The 27,613-nt window shown below is 38.7% G+C and overlaps 1 protein-coding gene across 1 annotated transcript in view; it reads left to right on the top strand.

Moving 5' to 3' along the window:
* IQCK (IQ motif containing K) overlaps nucleotides 1-27,613 on the top strand; it is a 71,012-nt gene that overhangs the window by 20,183 nt on the left and 23,216 nt on the right. The window contains exon 7 of the mRNA XM_067551024.1: nucleotides 17,235-17,319. Coding sequence (XP_067407125.1) covers nucleotides 17,235-17,319 — 85 coding nt within the window. The remainder of the gene's footprint in view (nucleotides 1-17,234; nucleotides 17,320-27,613) is intronic.

Genomic DNA, 27,613 nt, shown 5'->3' with positions numbered 1-27,613 from the left:
GAAGTGAAAATGTAGTTCTTGTAACTTGTGTGGATCAAGGGAAGTGAGTTCAGTATACCAAGTTTCCATTTATTTTGTGAATGCACTCACAATAGTACCTCTGTGCATTGTGTCTTTTGCAGATGCAAATGTGGCCTTGAGGGTCTCTCCATCCACACCAGCAGAGTGACTCAGCCAGATAAGGAGGAGAAGGAAGAGGACAAAGGATGACATGTTCCAAGAGATCCTGCAAGCCTCTGGTGCTTTGGATACCAAGTATAGGGCTTGGAGGATCACCCTCACAGACAGAATGGACCAGAGACAGAGCGGAGAGGAGAAAAACACATGAAAAGAAGAGAGACATGCAGCAGAATATACTAGCACTTCTCGAATGGCAAACAGATATGCTGCAGACTCCTGCTCACCTTCTGGTTCAATAGACCTGTATTTGCCTCCCTCTGCAGCCCATAAAAAACTGAATTCCAGCATCTCCCTACACACACACACACATTCCATGTGGTGTCTGGGGCTGCTACCCTACCCTTACCACTCCATCCCAAGAGAGAATACAGGCAGTTGCAGCCACACATACACTGACCTCTCAGAGAGACAGTTGTTGTATGTGTTCGTGACATGAAAATGACTGTTCTGTCCCCTTCAGAGCTTCTTTTCCCTGTATTTATAAAGTTTCATTCAGTTATAAATATGTCTGCATGTGTTTGGAATAAAAGTCTATTTATGAAAACTTAATTCATCTTTATTAGCTCACAACATATGCTGGCAGAGGCTGACATCATTCAGAGATAACAGCAATAGGTTCATTTGCAATGTTGTACTTCTGCACACACAGCACTCATTACAAGGTTCATATCAGGGTGCAAAAGAACAATGGCAGGCAGAGCACATTACAGCAACACATATTACTGTGGCTCACTAGTAAAATAGTAGAGCTCAGGGAGGCTTTGAAAGACTTATTTTACTAGTGTGCTCTTTACCATTGTGCTCTTGTTATTGCCCTGGTATCTGACTGTTCAAAATCAGCAGACAGCTGTTCCATCTGTGCCCTGGCAGAAACTTTCCTCCCTTTGCTTCACAGATATTATGAAAGACACAGCAGGCAGCTATTACCATTGGGATATTATTTTCACTGAGGTTTAATCTCATGAGTAGACAGCACCAGTGGCCTTTCAAATGGCCAAAGGCACATTCAACTATCATTCTGTACCTGCTGAGCCTGTAGTTGAAGTGCTCCTTTCTTCTGTCAAAGTGGCCAGTGTACAGCTTCATGAGCCATTGGGTAGTGGGTAGGCTGGGTCTCCTGGATCACTATTGGCATTTCTTCATCCCCAATGGTAATCCTCTCATCTGGAAAGAAAGTCCCTGCTTGCACCTTTCTGAACATGCGTGTATACTTAAAGATGTGTGCGTCATGCACCTTCCCTGACCATCAAGTAGCCCTTTCCATCGATATACTCTGTGGCAAGGTGGTCTGTCACCAAAATAGGGATATGCATGCCATGTATTGTCCCACTGCATTTCAGGAACCTCATTGCTGCAAAACCATCCACTATGTCCTCCACATTGCCCAGAGTCACAGTCCTTCATAGCAGGATGCAATTAATGGCCCTGCACACTTGCATCACAGCAACCGGTAGCAATCTGGCATTGCAAGCTTCCACACAGCAAACACCATTCACTTCTCCACTGGCAGTGCAGCTCTCACTTTGGTGTTGCTGTGCTGGAGGGCTGAGGTGACCTCTGCACACAGTACCAGGAATGCGGCCTTGTGCATCTGAAAATTCTGCAGCCACTGCTCATCTTCCTATAACTGCATAATGATGCAATCCTACCAGTCAGTGCTTGTTTCTAGGGCCCGGAAACAGTGCTTCACCATCTGCAGCTGCCCTGTGATTGCCAACAACAACCATGAATTGTTTCTTTCTGTGTCCCACAGCAAGCTAGCCTCCAAGGAATCGTGTCCCACAGCAAGCTAGCCTCCAAGGAATCATGTTCCTTGCAGCTTCTCTGACAGCTCTGCAAATGCTGCAGGATCAGGCATGTTGTGCTCGCAATACTCATCACAATAGTGCAGAGCTGTGCAGGATCCATGCTTTTCACAGAGATGGCGGATGTGCAGGTTTGAAAAGAGGTGCGAAACATTATAGGATTCAGATAAAATTATGGATGGAGACACCTGCATCATGGGACCTTGAAACTATGTTCCCAGTCACCCCTGCACGACTTGTTTGCCCTCATGAGGCATTGCAATCCCTTCCCAAAACACCCTGTGTTTGACGGTGGCAAGTTGCACTGTGGGATAGCCACCCATGGTGCACTGCTCTCTGCATCAATGCAAGCGCTGGTAGTGAGGCTGCACACTGCCAACGCAAGGAGAGTCGTGTGGGTATGGAAAAAGGATTTTATTATTATGGCGGCTGTATGGTGACGTAACTTAGGTCCACTTAATTTTGTAGTATAGATGTGGCCTAAGTGAAATAGGAGCATTGACATCCAATGGGACTTGTGCTCCTACGTCACTTAGACTCTTTTGAAAATACTACCCAGGCTGGATTTGAAAGGCTGTATATTTGATTGCAAATCCTCTGAACCATCCAGTCAGGTGGATTCATGTAAATCAAAGCAGTTTAAATAACTGATATTAGTCCTGATTTCAGTTAGCACGCAGGAATGCTTGATGTAAACTATCAATTTCAATCTTGTTTTGCATTTGTCCTTTTTAGTTATTTTCTTTTAAAAAGTTGATTCTCTGTGGTTGGTAACCATTAAAACATGTTGGTTTGCAACTAAATATAATCTTTATGCTAAATTTTTCTTTTTGCTAACCAGGTGGAAAAACTTATATCTGTACACTTTTATTTAAGCAATTATATAGCTTAATATGCATTTATTTAGATTCTTCATTTAATTTTTTTCATTATGTTAGAAAATGGTGAATGACACATTTATTTACTAGATTATTGATATTTTACTTTTGATTTGTGTCCAGCTGCCTTTGGATGGAAATTGGAATTCAATTCAAAGTGCACTGAAACAGCATTTTAAAATTGCTTTTTATTAGTTAAATAAAACTACCTTCAATGTGTTGGATACATAAGGGAAAATAGTAAGATTATAAAATATGTTTTGGATTTAAAACTCATTTATTAAGCAAAGGAAGCATTATCTGTAGTTAGTGAATTGAACTAATTGCTTCTAGTTACCATATCCTTCAAGATTGTATAACTAGTAGATCTCATCTTCTGATACCTCATTTTTATTCATAGATTGGAAAAGGAAAACAAATTCTCCTGCTTTTACAAATCCCAAACAGTTTCTCAACTTCTAATGCAGTAGTCATTGGACTGAAATAGCTGAATAAACTGAAATGAAGAAAATATTCTCTCTGCACTTGCAGAAAAGGCTACTGCTGTCAAAAGTTGATACAGCACTTCAACAAACTCAGGTTTCAGGTCCTTATCCAGTGACTTTCACTAATTCAGTGGTTTGACTTTCTTTTACCCTTCGGTAGCAAGCATGTACTGCTTGAATTTTTTTAAAATTTAATTTTAAATAGGTTTATTTTTTAAAATAAACATATATTTAATTTAAATTTAAAAAATCTAATGTAAATAAAATGAATCTATTTAAATAAAAATATCTGATTTAAATTTTTTAAATAAATTTATAGATTTTAATCCACCCTACATCCAGTACATTAAATGTAATCTATTTATGGAAGACAGTAATATCTTTATTTGTAAAAAAATATTTTAAAGTTATAGATTTCTCATAACTAACATTTGTTGAATTAAAAGTTATTGGAGCAAAGATAAAAATTCTGCTATATAAAATAACATGACTAAGAAAATATTGTTATAGCCTGCTAGATATCATTAGAAATGTAAGTTGTTTGATGTTTCTTATTTTATTTTCTATTTTTATTTATAGCACAAACCTGCAATTTTCAGCTTTTAAATTTTTTGATTGTGATATGCTATGAAATTCTAGTTACTTTTTCAATATTTAACAACTTTTCATCCCCAAAACAATATATTTTTAACCAGACAGTTAGCAAAGCTAGCACACCAATGGTAAAAATTGAAGTGACCTGCATATAAGCATAACATATCAAAACTTTTCTTAATAAAGTGTTCAAACATATGACTAGATACTATTAGTAATATATATGAAACCTGTAACTCTGTGTAATTTGGCAATCTAGTTATATATTTTAACCTTTCTTTATTATTTCCATATAATCACACCATACAAAGTTACATTATGAAAAGGAATTAAAAAAAATTCCCATGAGAACATTACGGGTAAGCTATAATTTAGAAAAACCCTTAAGCATAACCCCCGTAAAAGATTTTCCATGTCATTTCTGCTTCCTTTCCTTGATCACACCCTCTTTTAATCCATAATCTTAGCCATAACAATATCAAATGGAACTTTGAACATATAAAAGAAGCACAATATTGAACTAGCAGGGTCAAATTTAGATTTGATATTTTGTTTTTTTAATCTTTCAGATCTTTTTATATATGATGAAGAAACAAATAGGGCAAAGAACATCCCTCCCTCTCCCTCCCCCCCCCCCCATTAAGGGAAAAAATTCCTGTGCTGCATTTGTCAAGTATGTGGACCAGATTCAAAAAGTATTTTATTTTGATGGTTCTTTTAAGTGTACATTTCAACACTGTTCTAAAGCAGATTTTTTCTTATTAAAACAGCAAATTTTGAATACTTTAATGTAATCCTCCTTTGGATATTTTTTTTTCTTCTAGTAGCAGTTCAATGACTAAGAAGTTTCTTCTACTCCAGGTTGTTTGTAATATGCCCAAAATGTGAAGGTTACCTTTATTGGCTGTTCTCCAGTGCCTCCAATTTCTTATTCAAAACTAAATTTTCTTTAACTAAATTCAAAGCCACAGTCTTATGAGCATAGACATATATTCTGGGGGAGGGCAGCTCCAGTCAGGTCAATGGGGCCGCACGTTGGGGGGGGGGAGAATTCCTCGCCTGCCTGAGGTTTGCAGTGTGGGGGGACAACACCCTCCCTAAACTATGCCAATGCTTATGAGTCTCATTTTTTGGTATAATGTGTTTCTAAATGGGTTTGCCTAAATTTTCTCAGAATGAGAACCGAAAGCTATATCCAGTTGCACAAGTTTAGATTAATTCACCTTCGCTTTAATTCTGGAGAGCTTGCCACTGTAGAGAACTGAAGCTGTCTGTAAAGTGACTTTACAATTGTTTTCATCTGTAAAATTCACAGAAACAGCCAAGGAAGCCATAGATAAGTTTTTCAGGGCAGTTACCATGTCTCCAGCTGGGTTTTGTAAAGCACCAACCAAACTGACAAATATTTTATCAATATTTATTGAAACCTTGGTTACTAAAGCAGTTTTTGAAACTAAAGATGTCCTGATAACTGTCTGGCAACTCTGAATTAGGAGCAGAAATATATTTTTCTTAACCTGCAAGTGTCTCTTTAACATGAGGAATATTTTCTCAGTTATAACAACCAAAAAACATTATTTTAGAAATGTAGAAACTTTCCCTTAACATGTTGATGAGTTCCAGAGGGGTAGCCATGTTAGGCTATGTCTTCACTGACGGCGGCGAATTGCCGCTGTCAGATTGACTTATCTGGATTGACTAGGTGGTCAGTGAAAACCCGTCAGTTGATCCAGAAATCAACGTATTAAGACCACCTTCTCAAGTGGTGTAGCACTGCATCAACGGGAACGCGGTTCCTGTCAGCACAGTGCAGTGAAGACAGCGTGCAGAACAGAAGCACAGAAGTCGACGGGAGTTACGCAAGTTTTTTGCGTAGTTTGCGTAACTCTGATCGATTGCCACCGAATCTCCGAGGTAAGTGAAGACAAGCCCTTAGTCTGTTTTTAGCAAAACAGTGAGAGTCCTGTGGCACCTTAAAGACTAACAAATTTATTTGGGCATAAGCTTTCGTGGGCAGAAACCCACTTCGTCAGATGCATGAAGTGGAAACTTCAGTTTGGTATGTATATATACACATGCAAGAATGGGTAAGTTACATCACAGTGAGGAGGACAAGTGTTAACGAGGTAAATTCAGTCAGGGTGGACGAGGCCATTCACAACAGTTGATGAGAAGGTGTGAATGTCAGAAGAGGGAACTTTTTTTTTTGTAGTGGGCTAGTCACTCTAGTCTCTATTCAGACCTATTCCCTTAATAGATTGCTGTAGTTAAAGCCTTGGATAATATGTACTCTTTCCATAAATACGCAAATAAGAGCAGTGGAGTTGCCTTTTGTTTGCATTTTCTCAGAAATGTTTCCAGCTGATCGACTGTGAAATCCAAGCACAAATAATCGAATTATATAAAATTCAGGGGTGGGGAGTGCCCATGTCATATAATGATCCCATTGGAGTTTTGATTTTTAGTAGGGTTACGATCAGGGCTATACCTGCTCATCATTTGTGTGTCCGACTTTCCAGTCCTCTAAAGCAGATTAGTTAAATGTGTGGGGAAAAAACAATAGGATAAATCTATAATGTTGCAGTGCCGTGAAAAATGCTAATATGATGAGATTCTCATGTAATATTAATTTAGAAGTACTACTGCTTCATTCTAGTTTACCTGAAACATTGCCTGAGAATGAAAGGCAATATTATGCAGTTCTGTGTTTGTGCATAAACACAGTTTCCTCTGTGTAGTTTCCTCTGTCATCTGCCCAAGGTCAGCTCTTGCATAGGTATCTGACTGAGGTTACAAGAGCTCTACAGTTTCTTTATGAATTAACAGTAATATGCAGAACATTGAAACTATCTGCATTTTTTATTTTGTTAAAATTATATTTAGCAGTATCTGCTCAATATTGCATTCAGAAAAATATATTCCCTATTGGCATTGTTGGAGTCTATCTCTGTATACTGAACAAATATAGAGATATGGGGAAAATAAATTATCATAGCCTTTATCATAGTGAAGTGTGTAGATAAAATACACTGGTACATAAATGATTGCTAATGCAATGCTAGTTGCTTTATGTAAAGCATAATCTATCTATCTGTGTGTGTATATAGAGATTGGTTTTTTTCCTCCTCCTCCTTTTAATATTCTAATTAGGCAAAGTCTGCTGGTCTCAGCTGCCTTTACAGTTGACTTCACTGTCAGTTCTCAGCTGGCCAATAGGGATAATTTTGCATGGGTGGCTGACTTCTTTCTTTCCATAATGTGCCCAGTTCCCACAGGTTTTGCTTCATGCACACTACAATATTTCATTGCTCTGTCACTAAATCAGTCATGCTCCGCAACTTTCAGTATACATTTAATTTGCACTACATGTCTTTTTCTTATAACTTGTGCTTTCAAATGTTAGAAAGGTAGAATAAGCACTAACACTAACACTATTAGTAAGACAAAGCAAACAAACAACTCTATATGGACCCTATCCTGTATGAGTCCAGCCACACAGTTCTCATTACAGGAATTTGGCAGAGTTAATGTTGCTGTCGGAAGCTTAGATTTTTCATGTCATGTTTTGTTTTCTCTTTTCACTTCAAATTGTGCAACATTAACATTGCATTGACATAGTATTTTTGCACTGTTTATATATAAAGTATTTACAATGTGATATAAGTTTTTGGGACTGAAAATCCTCTTAAAATATTGAAATTTGCTCTGATTTACAGTAGAGATTCTCAAAATTACTTTGGGGATAATGGAAAAATATTAATGGTGTACTTTGGCTTCCTAATAGGTTATATCAAAGGTTACTACCATTATTGCTAATGCTTTATGTTTGCAGTATATAAGGCCTGATCCAAAGCACATTGAAGTCAATGGGAAGATTTCCACTGACTTCTGTGGGCTTTGGATCAGGTTCATGTGCCTTTGATTGAAGAATCTTCTTCCATCTAAGCCTGAAAACAGCCCTGTGAAGTAGGTAAGTGTTGTTAGCCTCATTTTTGTACAAACGAGCAAACTAAGGCACAGAGCTATGGCTCCTTGTGCTATGTGATACAGCAAGTCTGTGGATCTAGTAATAGGGCTTAGGTCTCCTGACTCCCAGGCTCATGCTGTAACCACAAATTCACCATTAAAAACTAAGAGTTCTACATTAGAAGCAGACAGAGAGTGTTGTAAGGGAAAATAGTATTGTGATGGCCTGTCACAGATAAATATAAAACCAGGGCATTTTAGCTCCCACCCAGACTAGACCTAGAGACATCCATGACACCAACACACACCCATCCTTGGAGAAAAACAGCTGCAGCTGGAAGGAACTTACATGGACCTGATTATGGAATCTATTTCTAGATCCATAAGACTCCTTCCCCAGAGCATCCAATGGCACCATGTGAGCTGAAGGCACAGGGTGTAAATCAGAGCTATCCAGCCTCCCCATTCACAGCAAGATTGAGAGGGACCTATCTAGGGCTCCAGGCCTGTTCACATTCCCTTTCTCCCCCTTTATGTGGGGAGCAACAGGAGCAGCTGAGAGGAGCCTCCACAGCCTGACATCATTCATTCAACTCTGAAAGTTGGTCTTTGGATGTTGTTTTCATCCTAACCTTCTCTTACTCTCACTACCATTCAATTGTCCTGCCTCACTCTCTTGCCAATTATGCTTCTCTCCCTCATCCTCTATACCTCCTGACTTTCTAACTTTATTATATTAGTCCCACACTCCCTTTTCCTTCTCACCAACCCACTCCGTCACCTTAACCCTAGTATAGATCAAACAGGTATATAATAATACAAACAAACATTTAAAATTAAATTAACAAGTTGTGAACCTTTGCTTGTACATTATATACCTGTCCTCCACCCAATGTCTGTTTATTGTCTTTTTATACTGTGAGCTCTTCTGGGCAAGCATTTTGTCTTCCTATATATCAGTACAATGCCTAGCATGATTTCTTTGCTACCAGAGTATAAATAATAATAATAAGGGGGAAAAATTTTTCTTCAATTTGTCCCTTTGGGAACAGCCAACTCTCCCCTATATCATGAATGAAACTGCGTGCAGTACATGCTATTTTTGCAAATACATTGGAATTGCAATAACTTCAGGGCTAAACTGTTAAGTTGTCAGACACGGTAGATGTCAAAAAATGCTCTGGAAATCTGGCCTAGATTAATGCCTGTGCTCTACATGGATATATTTATACTTCACTGTATGTCTAGAAAACACCGGAATAAGTTAAGATTGAAATTTGCATCTTGATTCTTTTCCCTTAAAAGTTGACTACCTAAAATATAAAGAAAGCAGAGAGCTCTTTTAAAAAATGAAACACTCTCCTCCTTCGCATCCTAGGAGCTTTGCACTTGGCTGTATTCAATTGGATACAAAAGTTCAAGCAAATGAATCCATGAAAAAAGCAATAGGCAAAAAAAGGGGCTCACAATATTTCATTATTAGTTCTTAGTTGTCAGCTGTAGGAAAGAAAAAATGATAGAAAGGAGAAGACTTTGTGAAGCTGTACGTCTGGCAACTGTGTAAAGGCTGCTGGTTTGTATTTTTTTCTTCAGAAGGTGAAGCATGATTGTTTCCATATTCATAGTCTTTCACAGGAGAAGTACCCTTCATAAAACGGATGAGGAGTGGTTTGTGAGCTTTTTATATTGTGAGGGCTTTTTCAATCACTTACTGTCAATCTGGTGTATGGGGGTTGCTCCCAAAAGACAACTAGTATTCAATAGTGTTTCTGCAAACTGATTGTTGAATGAATGTATTGTGACCCATTGCAAAGAAACTGTCTTGTAAGGTCTCTGTGCCCACTCCACCAAGTGCTCAAGGGATATTTTCATCAAGTCCCTGTATAAATCCATCCCTTTAAAACTGTGGAGTCTTCATGTAGTGTTAGATGCATTATGTGGTTAGGGTTGTTGTCTGCATTTAAAAGTTAGGTCACATAAATCAGTGCTGCAGTCTCTATTTGATTAAGTAATCCTCTCTCTTCTTTTGGGGTAAATCATACTTAATAATATCCATTAACAGAGCTTTCTGGAGCCATTTCATTTAAAATACTTTCTTATTTTTCCATGCCTCTGAGTTTCTGGACTCTGGATAAGAACATTAGCAAAGCGCCTACAAAGGAAGCTGCTATTTCAGTCTGTTCCAGACTGACTGGAAGCAGGAAATACTAGAAAAATGATTTTTTAAAAATATTTTTGAGCCAGGACGTTTGGATAGTTCAGATCAGTGTCTGAACTTTTGAGTGCTTACGAACTTTTTTAAGGATTAACCAGCAAAATTATGTCAGTCACCAGATTCATTTATGTGTTCGTTAACCTTTTGTCTGTTCCTGTTTCTTTTAGACTGTATGCTGTCCAGTGCAAGGACTGTCTCTATATGTGTTTGTAGAGTGTCCAACACACAATTTGGGGCTTTATGCCCTGTTATAATATAAAAATTTGAGACTAATAACCATAACAATCAGCCTGACAGCAGTATATTTTGTTCTCCTTTATATAGCTGTGGTTACCATGTTGAGAGACACAATCCTAGTTAAGGTCAAATTGCTTTTTAGTGTGGCAGTCCCTAAAGCTTCAAGAGCATAGCTATATGGAGGCAATAGGGCCTTATTCTGAAATTGGTTGTATATGGACATTCCACTGTATCTACACAGAGCTCCATTATTGTCAATGGGAGTCTAAACACCATTAGGATTTCCTCCAAGACCTCTTTCCACTCCCAAGAAATCAGTTTGATTCCAGATTTTGTCACTCAGGTATTTTTATTTGGCATACAGCAAAGTTATGCTGAGTTGATCAGACCCAAGTGTAGGGCTGGGTATAGGGCATACCACACATCCAAAGTCACTTCCACATTACATTGCATTACATGTTTTGGAATTGGTTTGGTTACTTTGTAGGAATCAAGTCCTGTACAGCAGGCTCTGTCCATGGACTGTCCATGTATGACTTACTCTTTACCTCATCTTATGTTCCGGCTTATCTTATCCATTGTAAATGGTTCCTCGGGTGTTCTGCCTCTTATCTTACTGACCCATTTATTTATCTTAGTTAGCATAGACAGTCTGTTTCCAGCCTGCTGATCCATTTATGTCCCTAATCCTATCTCCCAAGAAATGAGGCCTGATCTGTGTCTAACTACTCATGTCTAGCCAGGCCTACGCACCTGTGCTGCAGTACACCTGCATGCAATCTCTGTAAGACTGGGTCCTAAATTTGAAGATTTTCAGTTGCTGATAAATAATATATTGGATTTGACTCCAAGGAGCAATTAACAAATGTTGAATTATACGTGGTGGAAATTCTACATGATAATAAAAGCAAATAAAAGAGGAGAGAAAAATAAGATGACTCTTAGATCGTAAATTGTTCAAAGAAGGGACCAAGTCTTATGTTTATACAGCAGAATTGGGTTTTAAACCTGATTGGGCCTCTGGGCATTACAGTCAAGACTGACTCTAGACCAAATGGCACCCCAAGTGAGGAGTGTCTTAGGTGCCCCTTCCATTTGTTGAACTTTTGAATATCTTATTTTTGTATTGAATTTGTAGTCCATTTCATGACTTTGATGCACGATTTGCATGCATGATTTATTCCGGTCATCATATAAGATGATAAATTTGCATGCTAGGATCTGTAAATCTGTATTTATTATTGCCATGTATAAGCAAATAAAAAAAATTCATTTCCTCTAAGCTTAGAGAAACTTTTTAATTTTAAGAATAACTGAAATGTACTAACATCAAGAAATGGAACTGTGCACCAACATTGGGTGAACCTTATAGTGTTACAGTAGGTGATAGCTTTAGAATGTTAACTCTAAAGAAGTAACAGTATTTCTTTTATATTGTTGCGTAAATAGGTGTTCGATAGATATCTCTGGCGTCTCATTAAATATGTCCTATATTAGTCGCTATTTACACTCTTCATGTCTTAAATAATGACACTTTCACAATTACACAGTAAAACAAGGTTCACAATATCGCAGCTGGGCCCTCACTTCACTTCAGTTTATTCTTATATCTTACTGACTGACTGGCAACGCCCTGCCCCTTATATACCCCCAAGGGCTTGGCTGACAACATTCTAAGAAAGTTCAAGGAAAATGTAGTTCTCACAAATTCTGGAAAATTCCAGAGTCTACAAAGGTCCAGAACATTCTAGAAGGTTAGTGAAAAATGAATCCACGTACGGAATACCTGAAATATTTTACTTCAAACATTCTATTTTCCTTTTTATTGCTAGCAACAAAAACAGCACCCCCAAGCCCGGTGCCTCCCAAATCCAGCATCCCAGGTAGTCACCTGGGTCGCCTGCCCCTAAATCTGCCCCTGATTATAGTAATACAAATATTGGGTACATACATGTATATTGATGTGCTTACCAATCACTACAGGAATTCCACGGTGCTGACATGATAATAAAAGCTCTTCCCTCCCTCGCCTTTTTTAAGAACAGCTTTCACATTATGAAAGCCAACTTCTGAGTTCAATATAGAAATCACAGACACCTGGGTATAAAACTGAGGGCTTCGATAAGAACCCTTTGCAATATTTCATACGCTTTTTAAATGCCAGTGTGTTGTATTTCTTCTGGATACTGAATTACATTTGCATAATGTGATGTAAATAATAAGTCTCTCATAATCAGGATCCTTACAAGCCTGATTGCTCAGAAAGCAAAGCACATCCTTCCTGACATTAAAGATTCTTCTGGTCAATGCCTGCTTTATTCAGGTAAAATGTGAAAAACAACTGGTAAAATTTGGTAAAGTGTGAAAAACCACCAATAATCACCAACGCATTATTCAGAAAGATTATTCTATTGAAGCCATTTTGACTGTAAAACATATTCTGCACAGATACACAGTTTTGATTTTTAAGATTTTACATGATTTGAGGCTCTTTTATTTTGAAATAAACAGAATACATTTACCATAATTTTAGTTGTCATTTCTGATCTTCTTAGAGTGTTACAGCTGTCTTCTGCCACAAATGACATATTCCCTCTTCCCCATCTCACTATTGAAGGGTAGTGCCCCTGCTCATATTCTATTTTTATTTGACCTGAGGCCAATTGCATGTATTCCAGTGGACAGATATGGACCTGGCATGACTTTTGTTCCTTCAAGCTGGCCTGCTGAAATAACTGATATTTCCCAGTGATTACCACACTAAAGATTAAGTCCTTTCCATTTTGCTTGATTTACACCAGCTTTCTCAGATTTGATATTGGATTGCAAACCAGATGGATCCCCATTATTTAATAACAAATACAGTGGAGTGGCTAGAGGTAGTGTTGCAAGACTATTGGAAATCTTTTTGCTTTTTGAGATGCCACTCTCATGCAAAGGAGTCTAATGTGTCATTACCAGTGAAAGCTCATGGTTTCCTGCTGTATCAGCTGTATTTTAAAATGTATTGGTTGATGCCTCATTTTCACTGTTTAAAATAATAGAAACCTTTTCAGCTTCTCAAAAAGATAAATCCTAGAACAACAGGCAGTCCATCAGCAAAACCAGCACAGTCTAAATTCGTAGATGAACACATTACAAATGAGAGACACAAGGACAGTGAGGTAATATCTTTTATGGGCCCAACTTTTGTTGGTGAGACAGACAAGCTTTCAAGTTTATACAAAATTCTTCTTCAGGTCTGGGGAATGTATTCAGAGTGTCACAGCTGAATACAAGGTGGTACAGAGTAATTAACACACATTTCAAGGGACCATTCAAGGTGAAGTGGCCCGTTAAATCCTCTCCAATCCTGGGGTGATGGGCAGGGAGGAATTGGGGAGGGCAGACAAGGTTAGTGGATTATAGATTGCTGTAATAAACTATACTTCTAGTGTCTCTATTCAGTCTATGATTTTGAGTGTCTAGCAAAGTTATGAATTTAAGCCCCCAGGCTCATTTTTTGAAGGCATTGTGCAGGTTTCCTTTGAGGATGAGGACTGAAAGGTCAAAGTGTTTACCAACTGGTGATATAGTGTTTTTGTCTTCTATCATTTTGCTGTGTGAGTTAAGTTGAAAGAGTAATGATTGTCTGGTTTCACCCACGGTTTTTTGCGGGGCATTTGATGCACTGGATGAGTTATACCACATGTTGTGATAGGCATATGTAGGACTCATGGAGCTTGAAAGGTGTGTTATGGATAGTGTTGAACATGGTAGCAGTGGAGATTTGTTTGCAGGTTTTACATCTGTTGTTCTGGCAGGGTCTGATGCTACTTTGAATTGATGTGTCCTAGTCTGTGCAGAGCTTGCTTTTGGTTATGAGCTTGGTGAAGTTGGGGGGTTATTTGGAAGCCACAAGAAGGGGTTCAGGAAATATTTTTTTCAGAATGTGATCCCCATCAAGTATAGGTTGTAATGGTTTGATGATACCCTATATGGGTTCCAGGGTGCTGTGGTAGGAAGTGTGGTTGGAGAGGGTTTTATTTCTGTATTGAAGCAGGTTCTCTCAAGGTATTTGGGTGGTCCATTCCATGATGTGATCTGTTTTTCTGGTGGAGTGTCCTTGTTTGATGAAGATGGTTTTCAGTATGTTAAGGTGTATATCCTGGACTTTCTCCTCAGAGCATATTCTGTGATATCTGTGTGCCTGGCTGTATATAACAGATTTCTTGGTGTGTTTGGGGTGGTTACTGGATCTATGAAGGTAGGTGTGATGATCTGTGAATTTCTTGTATCTAGTTGTCTGTAGGGTTCCAGACAGCTCATTGTAGTGTCTAGGAAGTTGATCCTTGTGTGGGAGTGTTGTAAAGAGAATTTAATGGATGGATGGTGGTTGTTGAAGTTGTGGTGGAAATCTATGAGGGAGTTTACATTCAGAAGATAAAAATATCATTGATATATCTCAGATGTATCATTGGTTTTGTGGTGCATTTGTCCCGAAATTCTTCTGGAAGGTGGTCCATGAAGAGGTTGGCATATTGGGGAGCCAACCTAGTACCCCTGGCTGTTCCCATGGTTTGGACAAAGTGTTTGTTATTGAATGTAAAATTGTTATGGGTAAGTATGAAATGGATGAGTTTGGTGATGTGTTTGGAGTGGATATATGAGTGTTGTCCATTATCTTGTAAAGATTTGAGGCAGGCGGTGATGCCATCCTTGTGAGGGATATTGGAGTATAGGCAGGTGACATCCATGGTGGCAAATATAGTGTTTTGAGGACGGTTGTTAATGTTGCATAATTTCTGGAGGAAGTTGGTAGTATCCTGGAAGAAGCTGGCCATTTGTGTGGTGAGTGGTTTGAGGATGGTTTCTATGAGTCCTGATATTCCTTCTGTAGGAGTGCCATGGCCAGCAGGGCACAAACATAATTTTTTCAGGTGCAGTACAAACTTGTAACATGGACCCCATCCCACGCACATACCACAATCCCTCATTGCATACATACAATCTCATGAGCCATGAAAAAGTTTGAATTCTGAAATTACTATTACATATTCTACATTTCTGAAAAATGCCCCCCCTTTGCTATTTTTGTTTAACTCCCACTGTCTTATGGTGCTTTGCTTTGCCACTCCTACCAGCTGTCCCTCCTCCTGCCTATGCACAAGGAACTCTGGGACTGGTAGTTCTTGATCTTGTTATGAGAGACCATGTCACAGAGAGGAGCACAAATCTCTCTGTCTCTCAATCTCCAACCACAGGTCCTAGTTTTATTTTGTATAAAATAAATGAAGGCCAAAATCCCAGCCGACAGGATGTTGAGCAAAATTTGTTCCTGTGTACACTGACTGTAGGGTTGCACTCAGCTTTGTATATAGTTAATAATTAAGGTCATGTTCTAACTTGATGTACTTCTCCAGTCAAGACCAGCCCTAAGACAAAGGTCTCAAAAGGCAAAGAAAATTTACTAGGGCAAGGACAAATATAAATGAAACTAAGCAAAGAAAAATGTACCTCAATGTATGGGGGAAAAACTCCTAATATGAGATCTCTTTTGTTGTAGAATAGCATTCCAAAAGAAATCTTGGAAGAACCAGTGGTTTAGGTCAATTAAAATTGGACTAGACAAAGCATTTGGGGACAGACTGTAAAGAACAAACTTGCACTGGAAGGGATATTGCCTCCTTATTAATTGCCTCCATCTCTTATTTCTGTGAAAAAGAAACAATGGTATTCTGTTATAAGGATTGATTTGGGCAAACACTTGTTTGATTGTTATGTCCAAATGATCACTCATATAATCCAGATTCATAAAACTCTGAGCTTCCCAAATCAAACTTTTGCACAGTAGCTTAATCTGTGACTTTTTTCTTTTAAGGATAGAGCAAGTTCTACTAGGTATTCTAGTATCATGCGAGGTCAGCTGTTTATAATGGGCGCTCTCATGAGTTGTAACCTTTACCTGCAGCCCAGTGACTTTTAAAACAAAAGTGTGGGGTGTGACATTTTCTTACCTTTGAAAAAAATAAAAGAAAACCAAAGAAATTATTTTGTCTGCTCCTTTCAATTGGATGCCCGTTGATCAATATAAATAAGAGTTAACACATCAACAAACATAGTGAAATGGCTTTTGTAAAGCAGGATTTGATACACTGATCTGAATGTTCTCTGAAACCTAATTACACAATAAGTGATTCTCATTAGTATTGGTAGAAGAATTTATTGTAAATGCTTTCAAATCACCATCAATTTATACCAAAAATTAATTGTTCAATTCTTTTCTTTTTTATTCCTCTGACCCTTACAATGCAAGATTTATCTGACTATTTATTAAAGGTAAAACTGCCACATTTATTTTACAATCCTATTAAGACATGTCTATGCAACTTCTTGTACATGGTTACTGTATCTGTAATCCTTTCAAAACAAAACAATTCCATCTAAACAGAACACATAATGTAGTCCAAATGGTTTTATGGAATAAAGTGTATTTGAGTGGCATATCTACACTGCATATAAGGATCCTCTGTGAGTTGTACACTCCATTATTGCAGCCATGCCCTTCAGTGTTTATAAATTGTAAAAAATAACCAAATAATAAAATACAGGAATGAAAAACACTTGAAGGATAATGGAAAACATTACAGTCCTTGATATATTATTCACATTATGGTGTTTGCAGAGAAGAAACAGTTTATATAATAATGTACTTATATTAATGTTTTAAAAGGGCATATTATTTAATTAATACTTGTTTATTTTGGAGTATTAATAAATTGTATCTTAGAAATACAGAATAACCTTTCTCTTTTTTGGGGTGGAGGGAGGGGGAGCTATATTGTAAAGAAGGATGAAAAATTGTAAAAGGCTAAACAATTATTTTTTCTTTTAGTCCCAGACCACCAATTCCTCTGTCTCTCCTATTATCAGAAGAAGAAGCATGTAAAATAATTCAGTCATTCTGGAGAGGTTATCGGGTAAGAGTCAACTATAATTATTTTTGCATGATGTTGAATCTGTGTGACTGTGAAGGCCCTGGGGAAAACCCTTACATAAATTTTAAGTAGCAGATACTATAAATAACTATTAAGACCTCCATGGTTCACTGGGGTTGGATATGCTTGTATGTAAGCTGTCTAGTGACTCAGATCTTTTCATAGGAGTTATTGGCAATGTACTCTGCTTTGTTTTCTTCAACAAAGAAATTTACAGAAAATTTTATTTTAGAAATATAGTCTTCCCTTGGGAGCCCTCTAAGTTTTATTTCAGCTTTTAACTAGTAGGTATGGGATAACATTTCCAAATTCTATGTGTGAATGGGCGTGGAGGTAGACATGACAGAGGTTGATGGGGAAAGTAAGAAAAAAAGTATAGTATAGAGAGCAGGAGAGAGAAATAAGACAAGGAAGGAGACAGAATACATTTAGGAAAGGTAGAGGGCACAATGTAGGGAAAGAGAGAGAGAGAGCAAGAAAAGTGGAAGCAGACATTGAAGACAACTTAGGAAAAGATACACCATGATTTCTTATAGGAAACAAAAAATAGAGTGAAGCCAGGAAGGGCAAAAGAAAGTAAAACATATAAGGGGCATAGTAATTAGTGCTGGATGAATAGCTGGGACTAGCTAAGTGAGGAGAATGGAACTGGGATGAGGAGCCAGAGGTGAGAAAAAGAGAGGAGTGGGGCAGATACAGGTTGGAAGGAATGGGTCAGAATGGATCATATTTAAGGAGGAATAGACAGAAGAGTCTGTGCTTACTGGAGCACACTCCTCTCCAGAGCCTTGAGTGGAGTCCAAGCTCTCTGAGTCTCGCCATTGGTCTGTTATCAAAACATATTTGTGAAATCCACTGGTAAAATGTCCCATCCCCTCTAGTGCTGGTCCATATTGAGGATGACAATCTACTACTGCTATCACTTACTCCATTAGCTCATGTAGCTGAGGTCACTATGAAGGATCTAAAGGCTCCAATCTTGCTGATGACCCATGATGAAATTTCTGTTTTTTTAGTGTGTTTTATTGTAAAGAAGGAAATAAAATTGAAAAAGGCTAAACAATTTTTTTCTTTAAGTCCCAGACTACCAATTCCTTTGTCTCTCCTTTGGTTTATTTATTTTTCCTGGTTTTCTTTTTTTAATCTATCAAACATTGATTCCCACAGTAACATTAATTAGCACTAACAATACCACTGTTGGCATCCTCACAGTAGAATATTGCAAAGCCAGTCGTTATCCAATATCTTTTGAATGCTGGATTAACACCACAAGGGTGCTCAGATACCTAGTGCTTGGGGGCAAAAGTTCTGAAGTGCAATGTCTTTTGCCTTCTACATTAACATTTAGTTTAAAAGAGCAGAGCCATCCCTTGGGGAGTGCGGGGCCCAGGCAAACCACACTGTGTGGGCCTCCTACCTGGCTCCCGCCGGATCCTGGCACGCAACCGGGAGGCAGGCAGCAGCTGCCCACCTCCTGCGTGGTCCCTGCTCCCAGCTGGGAGGTGGACTGCAGCCACCCGCCTCCTGCCCGGTCCAGTCCAGTGCAGGGCTCCTCAAAGCGCGGGTCCCAGGGCAGTCACCCTGATTCGCCCTGCCTTAGGGACGTCTCTGTAAAAGAGTATTGTTTGTAGTCCTAGACTGATGTATTAGAAAAGAAAAGCAGAGTCCTAAAGAGCAGTCAACTGCAAAGATTAACTCTGACTATCCAATTGACTGTGAAATATTTTTGTTTGTTTGTTACATGCAGAGGGAGGCTGAGTTTTGTTATTTGTTTTTAAGATTTACAATCTGAAATTAAAGAGACAAGGTGGGTGAGATAATATCTTTTATTGACCAACTTCTGTTGGTGAGAGAGACAAGCTTTCAAGCCACACAGAGCTAGCTGTTAATAACAATCTACAGTAAAGTAAAGCTAGAGTGATGTATTTTTATATGTGCCGGTAAATAAAAAGAATGTAAACTTAAATGAAAATCACTCATCCCCTAAGGAAAATGGCTAAAAAAAATAATGGGAAATTGTTAATTTAAGATTTACTCTGTCCATATTTGTTGGTCTTTAAAGCGCTACTGAACTCTCGTTGTTTCTGTCCATAACTGTGTCTTTGTAAAGGCTTCTCCCCACCCCTGGATCTTTTTAGGTCATTATCTGGCAAACTCATTTTTTATTTCAACAAGAACCAAAAACTTGTCATCAATTAGTCATTTAAAACTTTTCATACAGACATTGTTCACTGAATTTAATGATATAATTCATATAATCTGTCATTCTAAAACATCCTCTTACAATTCATACCTTCTGGTAATATTGACTATAAATACAAAGTTGTGTCCTCATATATCAGATCGTACACAGCACTGTGATAAAGGAAGGTCATTACTTCCACAGGACTTCTCAAGTTACATTTTCAAGGACATGAAATCATACACCACACACATTTGTTTGAAAGGTAGCGAGGAAAATATTCTGGACACACTGTTGGATTTCTGAAGAAGTAAACAACTCAGAAATTTAATAAAGTGAAAGATAGAAAGATAGTTCCATGTTTAACAATAACATTCCTCCCAGGAGTCCAGGGGAGGTGCAGCGTGGGAAAGATAGAACCCACCTCTTCCTGGCAGGCTGAGCAGAGCAAGCCTTGGGCAGCTCAGCACTCACAGAAATGGGGGGGATGCGGGGGGAAATGTCACATGACCCTATGTGCTCCTCCCATGCTTTGCCTGTTTGGGGGCAGTGCCCCCCCCCAAATTATGCCCATGACATGACCCTGAGTGGAAGCAGAGAGATAGAGCTTCTTGGGCACAGAAATTACAGGAGAGGCAGGTTTGGGCATTTCTGAACAAATAAACTTCCTGGGGTTGTTTCTATTGTGTTTAGGGAAACAGGACTTTAGTGCAATCCTGTTTATTTACAAAGAATGCACAAAGAATGTACCTGATTCATATCATCAATTTCTCCTCCTAATGGAAATAACCCTGCAAGTCCCCAGATGTTGGCTCACTATTCAGGCCAAAGGGGCAACATTATCATTTATTATTTATCTGTACTTGGTGCTTCACATGTGTAAAGATAAAATCTCACCCTCTTCCATGAAGAGGACAAGACGGCATCATGATTTTGAAGTTGTGTCTAGGAGAGCAGCTGGAAGCCCCCAAAACAGATCTATGGCGGCCCTTCCACAGAAATTCTTTCTTTTCTTCCTGTAGTGAACTTGTGCACACCCATCATGTTCCAAAGGAGCACCCTGAAATATGTTGAAAAAAGTTGCTTGGCAAATGTAAATTTTACTTACATTAGGTGAGAGTTTAATTCCTTTCTCTTTACATTTTAATTTCTGTAAAATTTGATATACATTGGCTCAAAATATCGTTTTCTGAAGTAAAACCCTGTATGGGTTTTTTCGTGGGGATAGTCTCTCTTTCCCTTCTCCTTCCTCTTTGCACACACACATGCACTCTCATGCCATAAGGCAGACAGATATTCCTCCTTATGAAAAATGCTCTGGGGCTTGGCCCTAGCCCCAGGGCCACTTGCATTGAGCCCCTTTGCTGTCAGACTGGTTATGGCCCCACCGTCTTCTCCAATTTCCATGCACCTTAGTTATCTATGTTGCCCCTCATTTTGAGTCTGAACCTGAAAGTTATTGAGGGCTTTCTAGGTCAATGGGAGCTTAACTCCTTTTAGGTCTGAGTACCCTTCTGTGGAAGTCAATGAACATTGAGGACACTGAGCACCCTGCGGGATCAAGCCCAGAAAGAGTTGAAAAAAGAATAAAGTTTATCTTCATCTTATCTTTGTGGTGGAGTTGGTCCAATTCTAGGAAGATGGACTTTGAAGAGACAGGAGAAGTCAAAAAGAAAGGGGAAGGAATGGGAAGAAATAGAATTTATCATGTTGTCAATGTCATCCATGTCAGACATGGAGAGAGGAAGAACTAAGGAATTAGGGCTTTGCTATTTTCCTTTTGAAATGTTCCCTACATTTCTTAAAGGATCTGTACAAAATGTGAGTGTCAGGAAGCTTCTTTTTCTTTCCCAGATGGCCAGTTCTGGTTGCTTTGGTGGTAGGAGAAAAATTTTGGAGTAAGGCCTTTTCAGATGGAAACATTGAGGCTTGATGTCCACAAGGGAAAACAGTGCCTCATTTTCCCTCCAGATCTTTCTGGTAACATACTTTCACTTTCTGGGGAAAACATCAGCAAGAGCCTCAAAGACCATCAGGGTGTTGAAACAGAAGACTGAGTCTCCTACAGAAGCAGAGTTGATTCATTTTTGGAGGAGGTGTTTCATTTTTATGGAAATGTTTTTGGACACAAAAATCTTGCATCCTCAAAGTTTTAGTCACTAGTTTTGGCTGGAGAATCCTGTTCTTTTTGGGACTCAGCTGGAACATGCTTCCCATGAGCAAAGGTAGAAGGAAGAGTGCTGTGCCTCAGAAGCACAATGGAAAGATTCAATTTTCCTCTTTAAAAGGAGAATTCCACCATTTTAATATTCTCCATTTTAACCTTCTTAATAAACATTCATAAACTGATGGGAGAAACAAAAAAACCCACCAAAATCCTGTTTTCTTATTATTTTCTTTTATGTGCTGAGAAGCATGATCAGAGATAGAAGGTTTAAAGGCTGGTTCCAAAGGGTGTTGAAGTAGTAGTGGGAATCTGAGATACTGCCAATACCTAATCCAGAAGTAGGTAAAAAGAGCTTTGAGATCAAACAGCATTTGAAAACCCACAATATTCAAGAATTAAGAACTGTAATTTCACAAAATATAGCAATGAACATTTTATTACCATTTTTCCACTACTTCTTGTGTGGCTTGTTAGAATGAAGGAATAAAATTAAAAAATTTGTTAATTAAAATATATAATCAATCACTATAAAAGATGTCACATCATAAAAGATATAGTAACTTAAATCTTTGTGTGCTGCTAGCCTTTAGCCTGATCCTGAGTCGGACTGACTTCAGTGGGAATAGCGGGCATTCTGTATCTCTCAAGATCAAGCCCTTACTGTTCAGTGTTTGTTTATACGAACACTCCTAGGCGTTTGTTATTCTTATGGCTTAGTTAAAATGTCTTCTTTTAGCCCCCAATTGAAAAATGAAAAGGATGGGAGATATAGTATGATTTGTGTTTCCAGAAGGACTTCTGGGAAAGGAGGGTTACTTTGATAGAATGCATATTTCATACTGAATTGTCTCTTCATCTTAATTACTTCACTGTCATAGATTGACAGAAGCTATGGTAATTGACTTTGGCTGTAAAGGGATCAAACAATACATTTGCATTAAAGGGAATGTTAAGAAAGTAACATCATATCAAGTTGTCTCAATTACTGTCTCCACATAATGCATTTGTCTCTGTGAATTAATGCGACAGCAAACATGGTAGCTTACCTACGCCATAGGAGATGCAAGTATTATACCTATGAAAAGTGAAATAAAGCTTAGTTCATGAATAAGAGGAAACAAGGGAGCAATCAGTGGTTCTTCAACATATTGCTTAACAAATGTAGTTTAAATTGCAGTAGGTACTTAGTATCCCCAAAACCAGAAAAATTATTTAAAATATTTATTTTTGAGACTTATACTCAAAATAATTATATTAAGGAAATCTATATTTTCATAAGAGAATTTCCTGTCCCTTTATAATCCTGGTCACAAACGTAGGTTGAATTTTTAACATCTATTTTGGAATGTTAGAAAGGATTAATTTAAAAATGTGTTTCAGTTATGGCAGGCTTGTATGTAAGGATATTTTCATCAGGCACAAGTGTGACTGTTGGGAGGTGTTTTTTAAGTAACCTAACCTCCACCAAATGTGCACATTAGTTAAATTTATCACCACTCTGGGCCTTATACTAGATACAAGATCACAAAATGTTTAGCAATGTATAATTTTATAATAGATAGGTATAGATTCATTAGAATTAGGAAGGTCACCCTGGATATATGTACTGGAATTCTTCTGTATCCTTCCAAATAAGTGGTGTAATGGCATGGCACCCACCTCTTGTCAATGCCTCCTTCTGGTCTGGTTGTCTGCAATCTTTTAGTTCTGGTGACCCTTGTCATTTGTTCCTCAGGCAGGTTTTCAGTGACTCAGGTCTCCGGCCAAGTCATACACCATGCATGAGCGAAACAAGACAAACACCTTCCGTGGTATTCTGTCCAGTCAGGCCTATCTCAAAGCCCTCATTATTGTCCTGTTGCCTTCCCTGAGCTCAGTCCTTTAACAGTCCAATAGGGCCCATCATGGTACCCTCAGTTGGGGTCTGGCTGTCTTGCAAAGGTTCCCGCTCTGGGAGGGAACAGCACCCCCAGAGCTTCCTTCCTGGGAGCTCTTTGCCTGTCTTTTAGTCCTCTGACCTTAGCTGGGTCACTCTCCATTAAGCAGCCTTCCAGGGGTGTAACAGTTCCAACTATCAGCCCCTTCCCTGAGCCTGTTTCAAAGCTTCACCACTTCCCCAGTGGCTGTTTGAAGGGGACCCAGGCCCACCCACTATTCCAGGTCCCAACTCAGGAACCTGCAAAGTGTCAGACATGTCCATCTAACTGCATTTCCCTGGGCCACTTCCACACAGCCAGCCAGGAGTGCTTCCTCACTCCCCAGTCCCTACTAGCACTGAGCTGTCCATTGTGCTGTAGTTGCCTTTGGTCAACCAGGAGAACCCTCTGCACTGTTCTAGCTCCAGCAAGGAACTGCCTGCCCTGCCTGGTGCACTGAAGCTCCTTTTTACAGGGCCCTCTGGGGCCCTGATTGGCTGCTCCCTGCAGCCTTTGTGATTGGCTGCTTCTCCTGCAACCGCTCTAGTGAGCTTGGAGGTCCTCTCCTCTGCTCTGTTCCTGGGACGAGTGTGGCAGGACCCTGAGCCTTCCAGCAGGAGGCTCCTGGGCTTAGTCCACCCCATCACAAGTGGTCTGAAGTGATTGCTGAATGAATATTGTCTGCATTTCAGAAAAGATTTGATAATGCACTATGCATTAGATTGGTCTCTGAATCAGAGATCATGGTCCACAGGGGAAAACTGTTAACAGAGTAAGGTTAATGATCTTGACTCTTCTACTCATTTTTTGGCTTTGCCTTAGGCCTTAAAAAGAAAGCTTGTGTACTTTTTGGTTGACACAGCATTCTGCAAATGTATATGGTTGAAAGCTCTTCTCATAAAAATATAAATTGTGAATTGTACTGGAAACAACAGTTTCTGCTTAAATTGGCATTTCTGAATCTTCAACAGTTGACCATCATTTTTCTTAAAAGTGACATCATTTGTGACACCAACAGTATTGGAACCCTAATCGGACAGTGCAAAGCGGTCTCTTATGTGTAATTATTGTGATGTTGTAAATTTAAACACAGCTGTTCAAAAGAAAGTTGAGGGTGGCTTAGTATCTTAAGTCTCAGGTTTAACCTACCTAGGCTCTGTAGCAGCATAGATTCAAAACCCAGTGGTGGTAGACTTATTCCTTTAATGTAGAATTGAGTTTTATACAATTTGCTTTATGTGGGTCTTCTGAAAGAGATGTTAAAAACTGAGGTCCTGTCCACCACATTGCAGGGCCATCATACACCCCATGACATATTTTAGTAAGCAGGTGTTTCTTCAGTGTCTTTGGTCAAAAATGGTTTAACCTCCCCTCTGTTCTGCAGTGTGCTATGCCCCAGTTGGCTTCTAACCCAGACCTGAATGCATTTCATTGATGCTATGTGTAGATATGACCCAAACGTTACTTCATTGTGAATTTTATATGAGGAAGGATTGTAGTATTATGTCTATAATTTGTTAAATGTTTTATGATTGCTTGGGATCAAAGGCATATGGGATCAAATATAAAATATCATAATTTGTTATGTATGTATTCTGACTGTTTAAACTAGAATTAAATCAGAATAGAAGTTGATTTACCTTTATCTCTGACAAAGTGTTTTTATATTGCTTCTGCCATAAATGACATCCGTTTTCACAAGATACAGTCGCTGCTAAAAGGCTCAAAATAAATGAGTGTGACCCAGGCAATCAACAGAATGTTTGCTGCATTTACAACAAATGTAGATTCACTCTAAGAGGTTTGGGTTTTTTAAAAGAAAATCTGCTCTCTGACTTCAAAATTGGATTTGTTCAGTGCTTCACATCTTAGTGGTCTTCAGTGGAGACTCAGACGTGGATTCAGTGGACAACACATTCATCTCCATGCCTTGATTACTTGTCTAGAGATTTGCCTGTTGGCTGTTTTGCAGATTATTGTCTGGTTAGAATTATATTGTGTTTATAAAGCAGGAACTAATTTGCTGGTGTATGAATCGACACAGATACGTTAAAATATTACACTGAATTATTAAAAAGTTGATATAATTGGAATTGACTTAAATTCATACCAGTCCCTTTACTGAAGGTGTCATACAGGCATTCCTTTCTCTTTTCTCTGATTTCTATATAATATTGCATTGTTCTAGGTGCATGTATTCACTTTTTGCTTTCAATATTGGACCCCCAAATAAACAGAGTCTCCTTTACTATGCATGACCCTATCTCAAAGTCCTTACCTTTGCTAGTGTTTGATTTTTCATTCTGTGACCAACATTTTGTGTCCACCAGTCACTTACTGGAGGATGTGTGAAATGGACAGTTTTACTCAGATACCTGAATTTGTCCCCTTCATAACATAACCAAATCCTATCAGTCTAAGGACTGGAAATCTCAATGGTCATTCATAAACCATGAGATCTCTTAGCTGTTAAATAGCTGCTAAGTGATGAGAACTGAGATAACTACAATACATTGAGCAAGTAATAGTATTTTCTAAGTTTCATAGACCATATTCAGCACTTATTACACCCTATGCACTGACATATATTCTGTGACCCCTTCAGTGGGGTAGCATGAAGTATAAGTCATGGCAGAGTTAGTCCCTGTGGGCTTTACTCTGCATATTAGGTACTAGCCTATGCTGAGGGCAATATAGAGAACTACACCACCTCTGGTCGATTTCAGCGAGGAATTCTTTTTGTGGAAGAGAGTCACATTGCTGCGCTCTTTCATAGGATGATGGGATACAGCAAAATGCCCTCATGCTCCTTTTCAATCTCGTTTACCAGTCTCACTACAGAGCCCAGTGGGATGAACAGCAAGAGCAGTTCCTGTACTTCTGATAGACACTTACAGGAGGCACAAAAGGAGGGGATCTCCTTGTGTACTCCCCCCTTCTGCTCACTCACTTAGGGGCTGTAAGGGCTGCTCTAAGTTTGTATTTTTCTCCGTTAGCCATTAGAATCATTGTCTTCCTCTTTAATATGTAAAGATCAGTAGTGCACCCTGACATGCACCTGAACATTTGACGTAGGTTCGGTTATAAATTGCACTCTTTACTTTTTCAGCATATTTGCGTTAAGGAATAGGTGCTGTTATTTCTTCGGGAGAGAGCCCCCCCCTTTTCCCTCTTTATATTCTCCTCTTTATATTCAATTATATCAACTTTATATTTATATTACCCTCTTTATATTCTCCTGCAGGTCCTTCCCCCCCAACTCTTGTACACATGGGAAGATTGATTCCATGCAACGAATTAATTGATACTGATTTAGTAGATGTTATATGTGAGAGCATAAGAGAGACGCAAAACATCCAGTGTATGGACTTGTCCTGGGTAAACAACCTTTGGGAGGAACAGCTGATGAGGTTCATAGAAATGAGTTTTGATTTTTGTAATCATGAAAATACAGTTTCAGCTAATAACATTAACACTTACTGTTTTTCAGATTTATAGTGTTTGTACTAAACATGTTAAAGTGTAGCAAACGATACACTGGGTGTTGCGGAGCTAGTTTATTGGAGCAAAGATAATGTAGTATTGTATGAGATATATAATGTCAGGTCACTGAGTAAAATTCTTCTGTCAGCATTCATTTTGTAACCTTGCATTGCATTACTCCTCTGTCATTGCACTGTCTACAATATAACAAGTACCTTCCTCTGAAATGGATTAAAATCTACTCCAGGGTTTCAGCTACTGTAGGTAGCTTTCTTGGTTGCACTGCAAAGGAAATATGTTCTTAATGGAAAGAATGATTTTGCTAAATAACATTCATGGTTTCCCTTAAGAATTTTGAAACTAATGGGGATAGAGTCCCGCTCTTAATATCTGTCATAAAAGAGGAAGAAGATTGGAAATATAACAGTATACCACTACATAAATTGATCTTAGTTACAATGTTACCTAACATTAAGTTAATGTGGGATGGCTTCCTGGGCACTAAATCTGTGGGTGCACTGGAAATGA

This window comes from Emydura macquarii, unplaced genomic scaffold (genome assembly GCF_026122565.2).
Source record: "Emydura macquarii macquarii isolate MOO-44397 ecotype Brisbane River unplaced genomic scaffold, CSIRO-AGI_Emac_v2 contig_1348, whole genome shotgun sequence".
NCBI classification, from domain to species: domain Eukaryota; kingdom Metazoa; phylum Chordata; order Testudines; family Chelidae; genus Emydura; species Emydura macquarii.
This window is presented reverse-complemented; position numbering and strand designations above follow the sequence as displayed.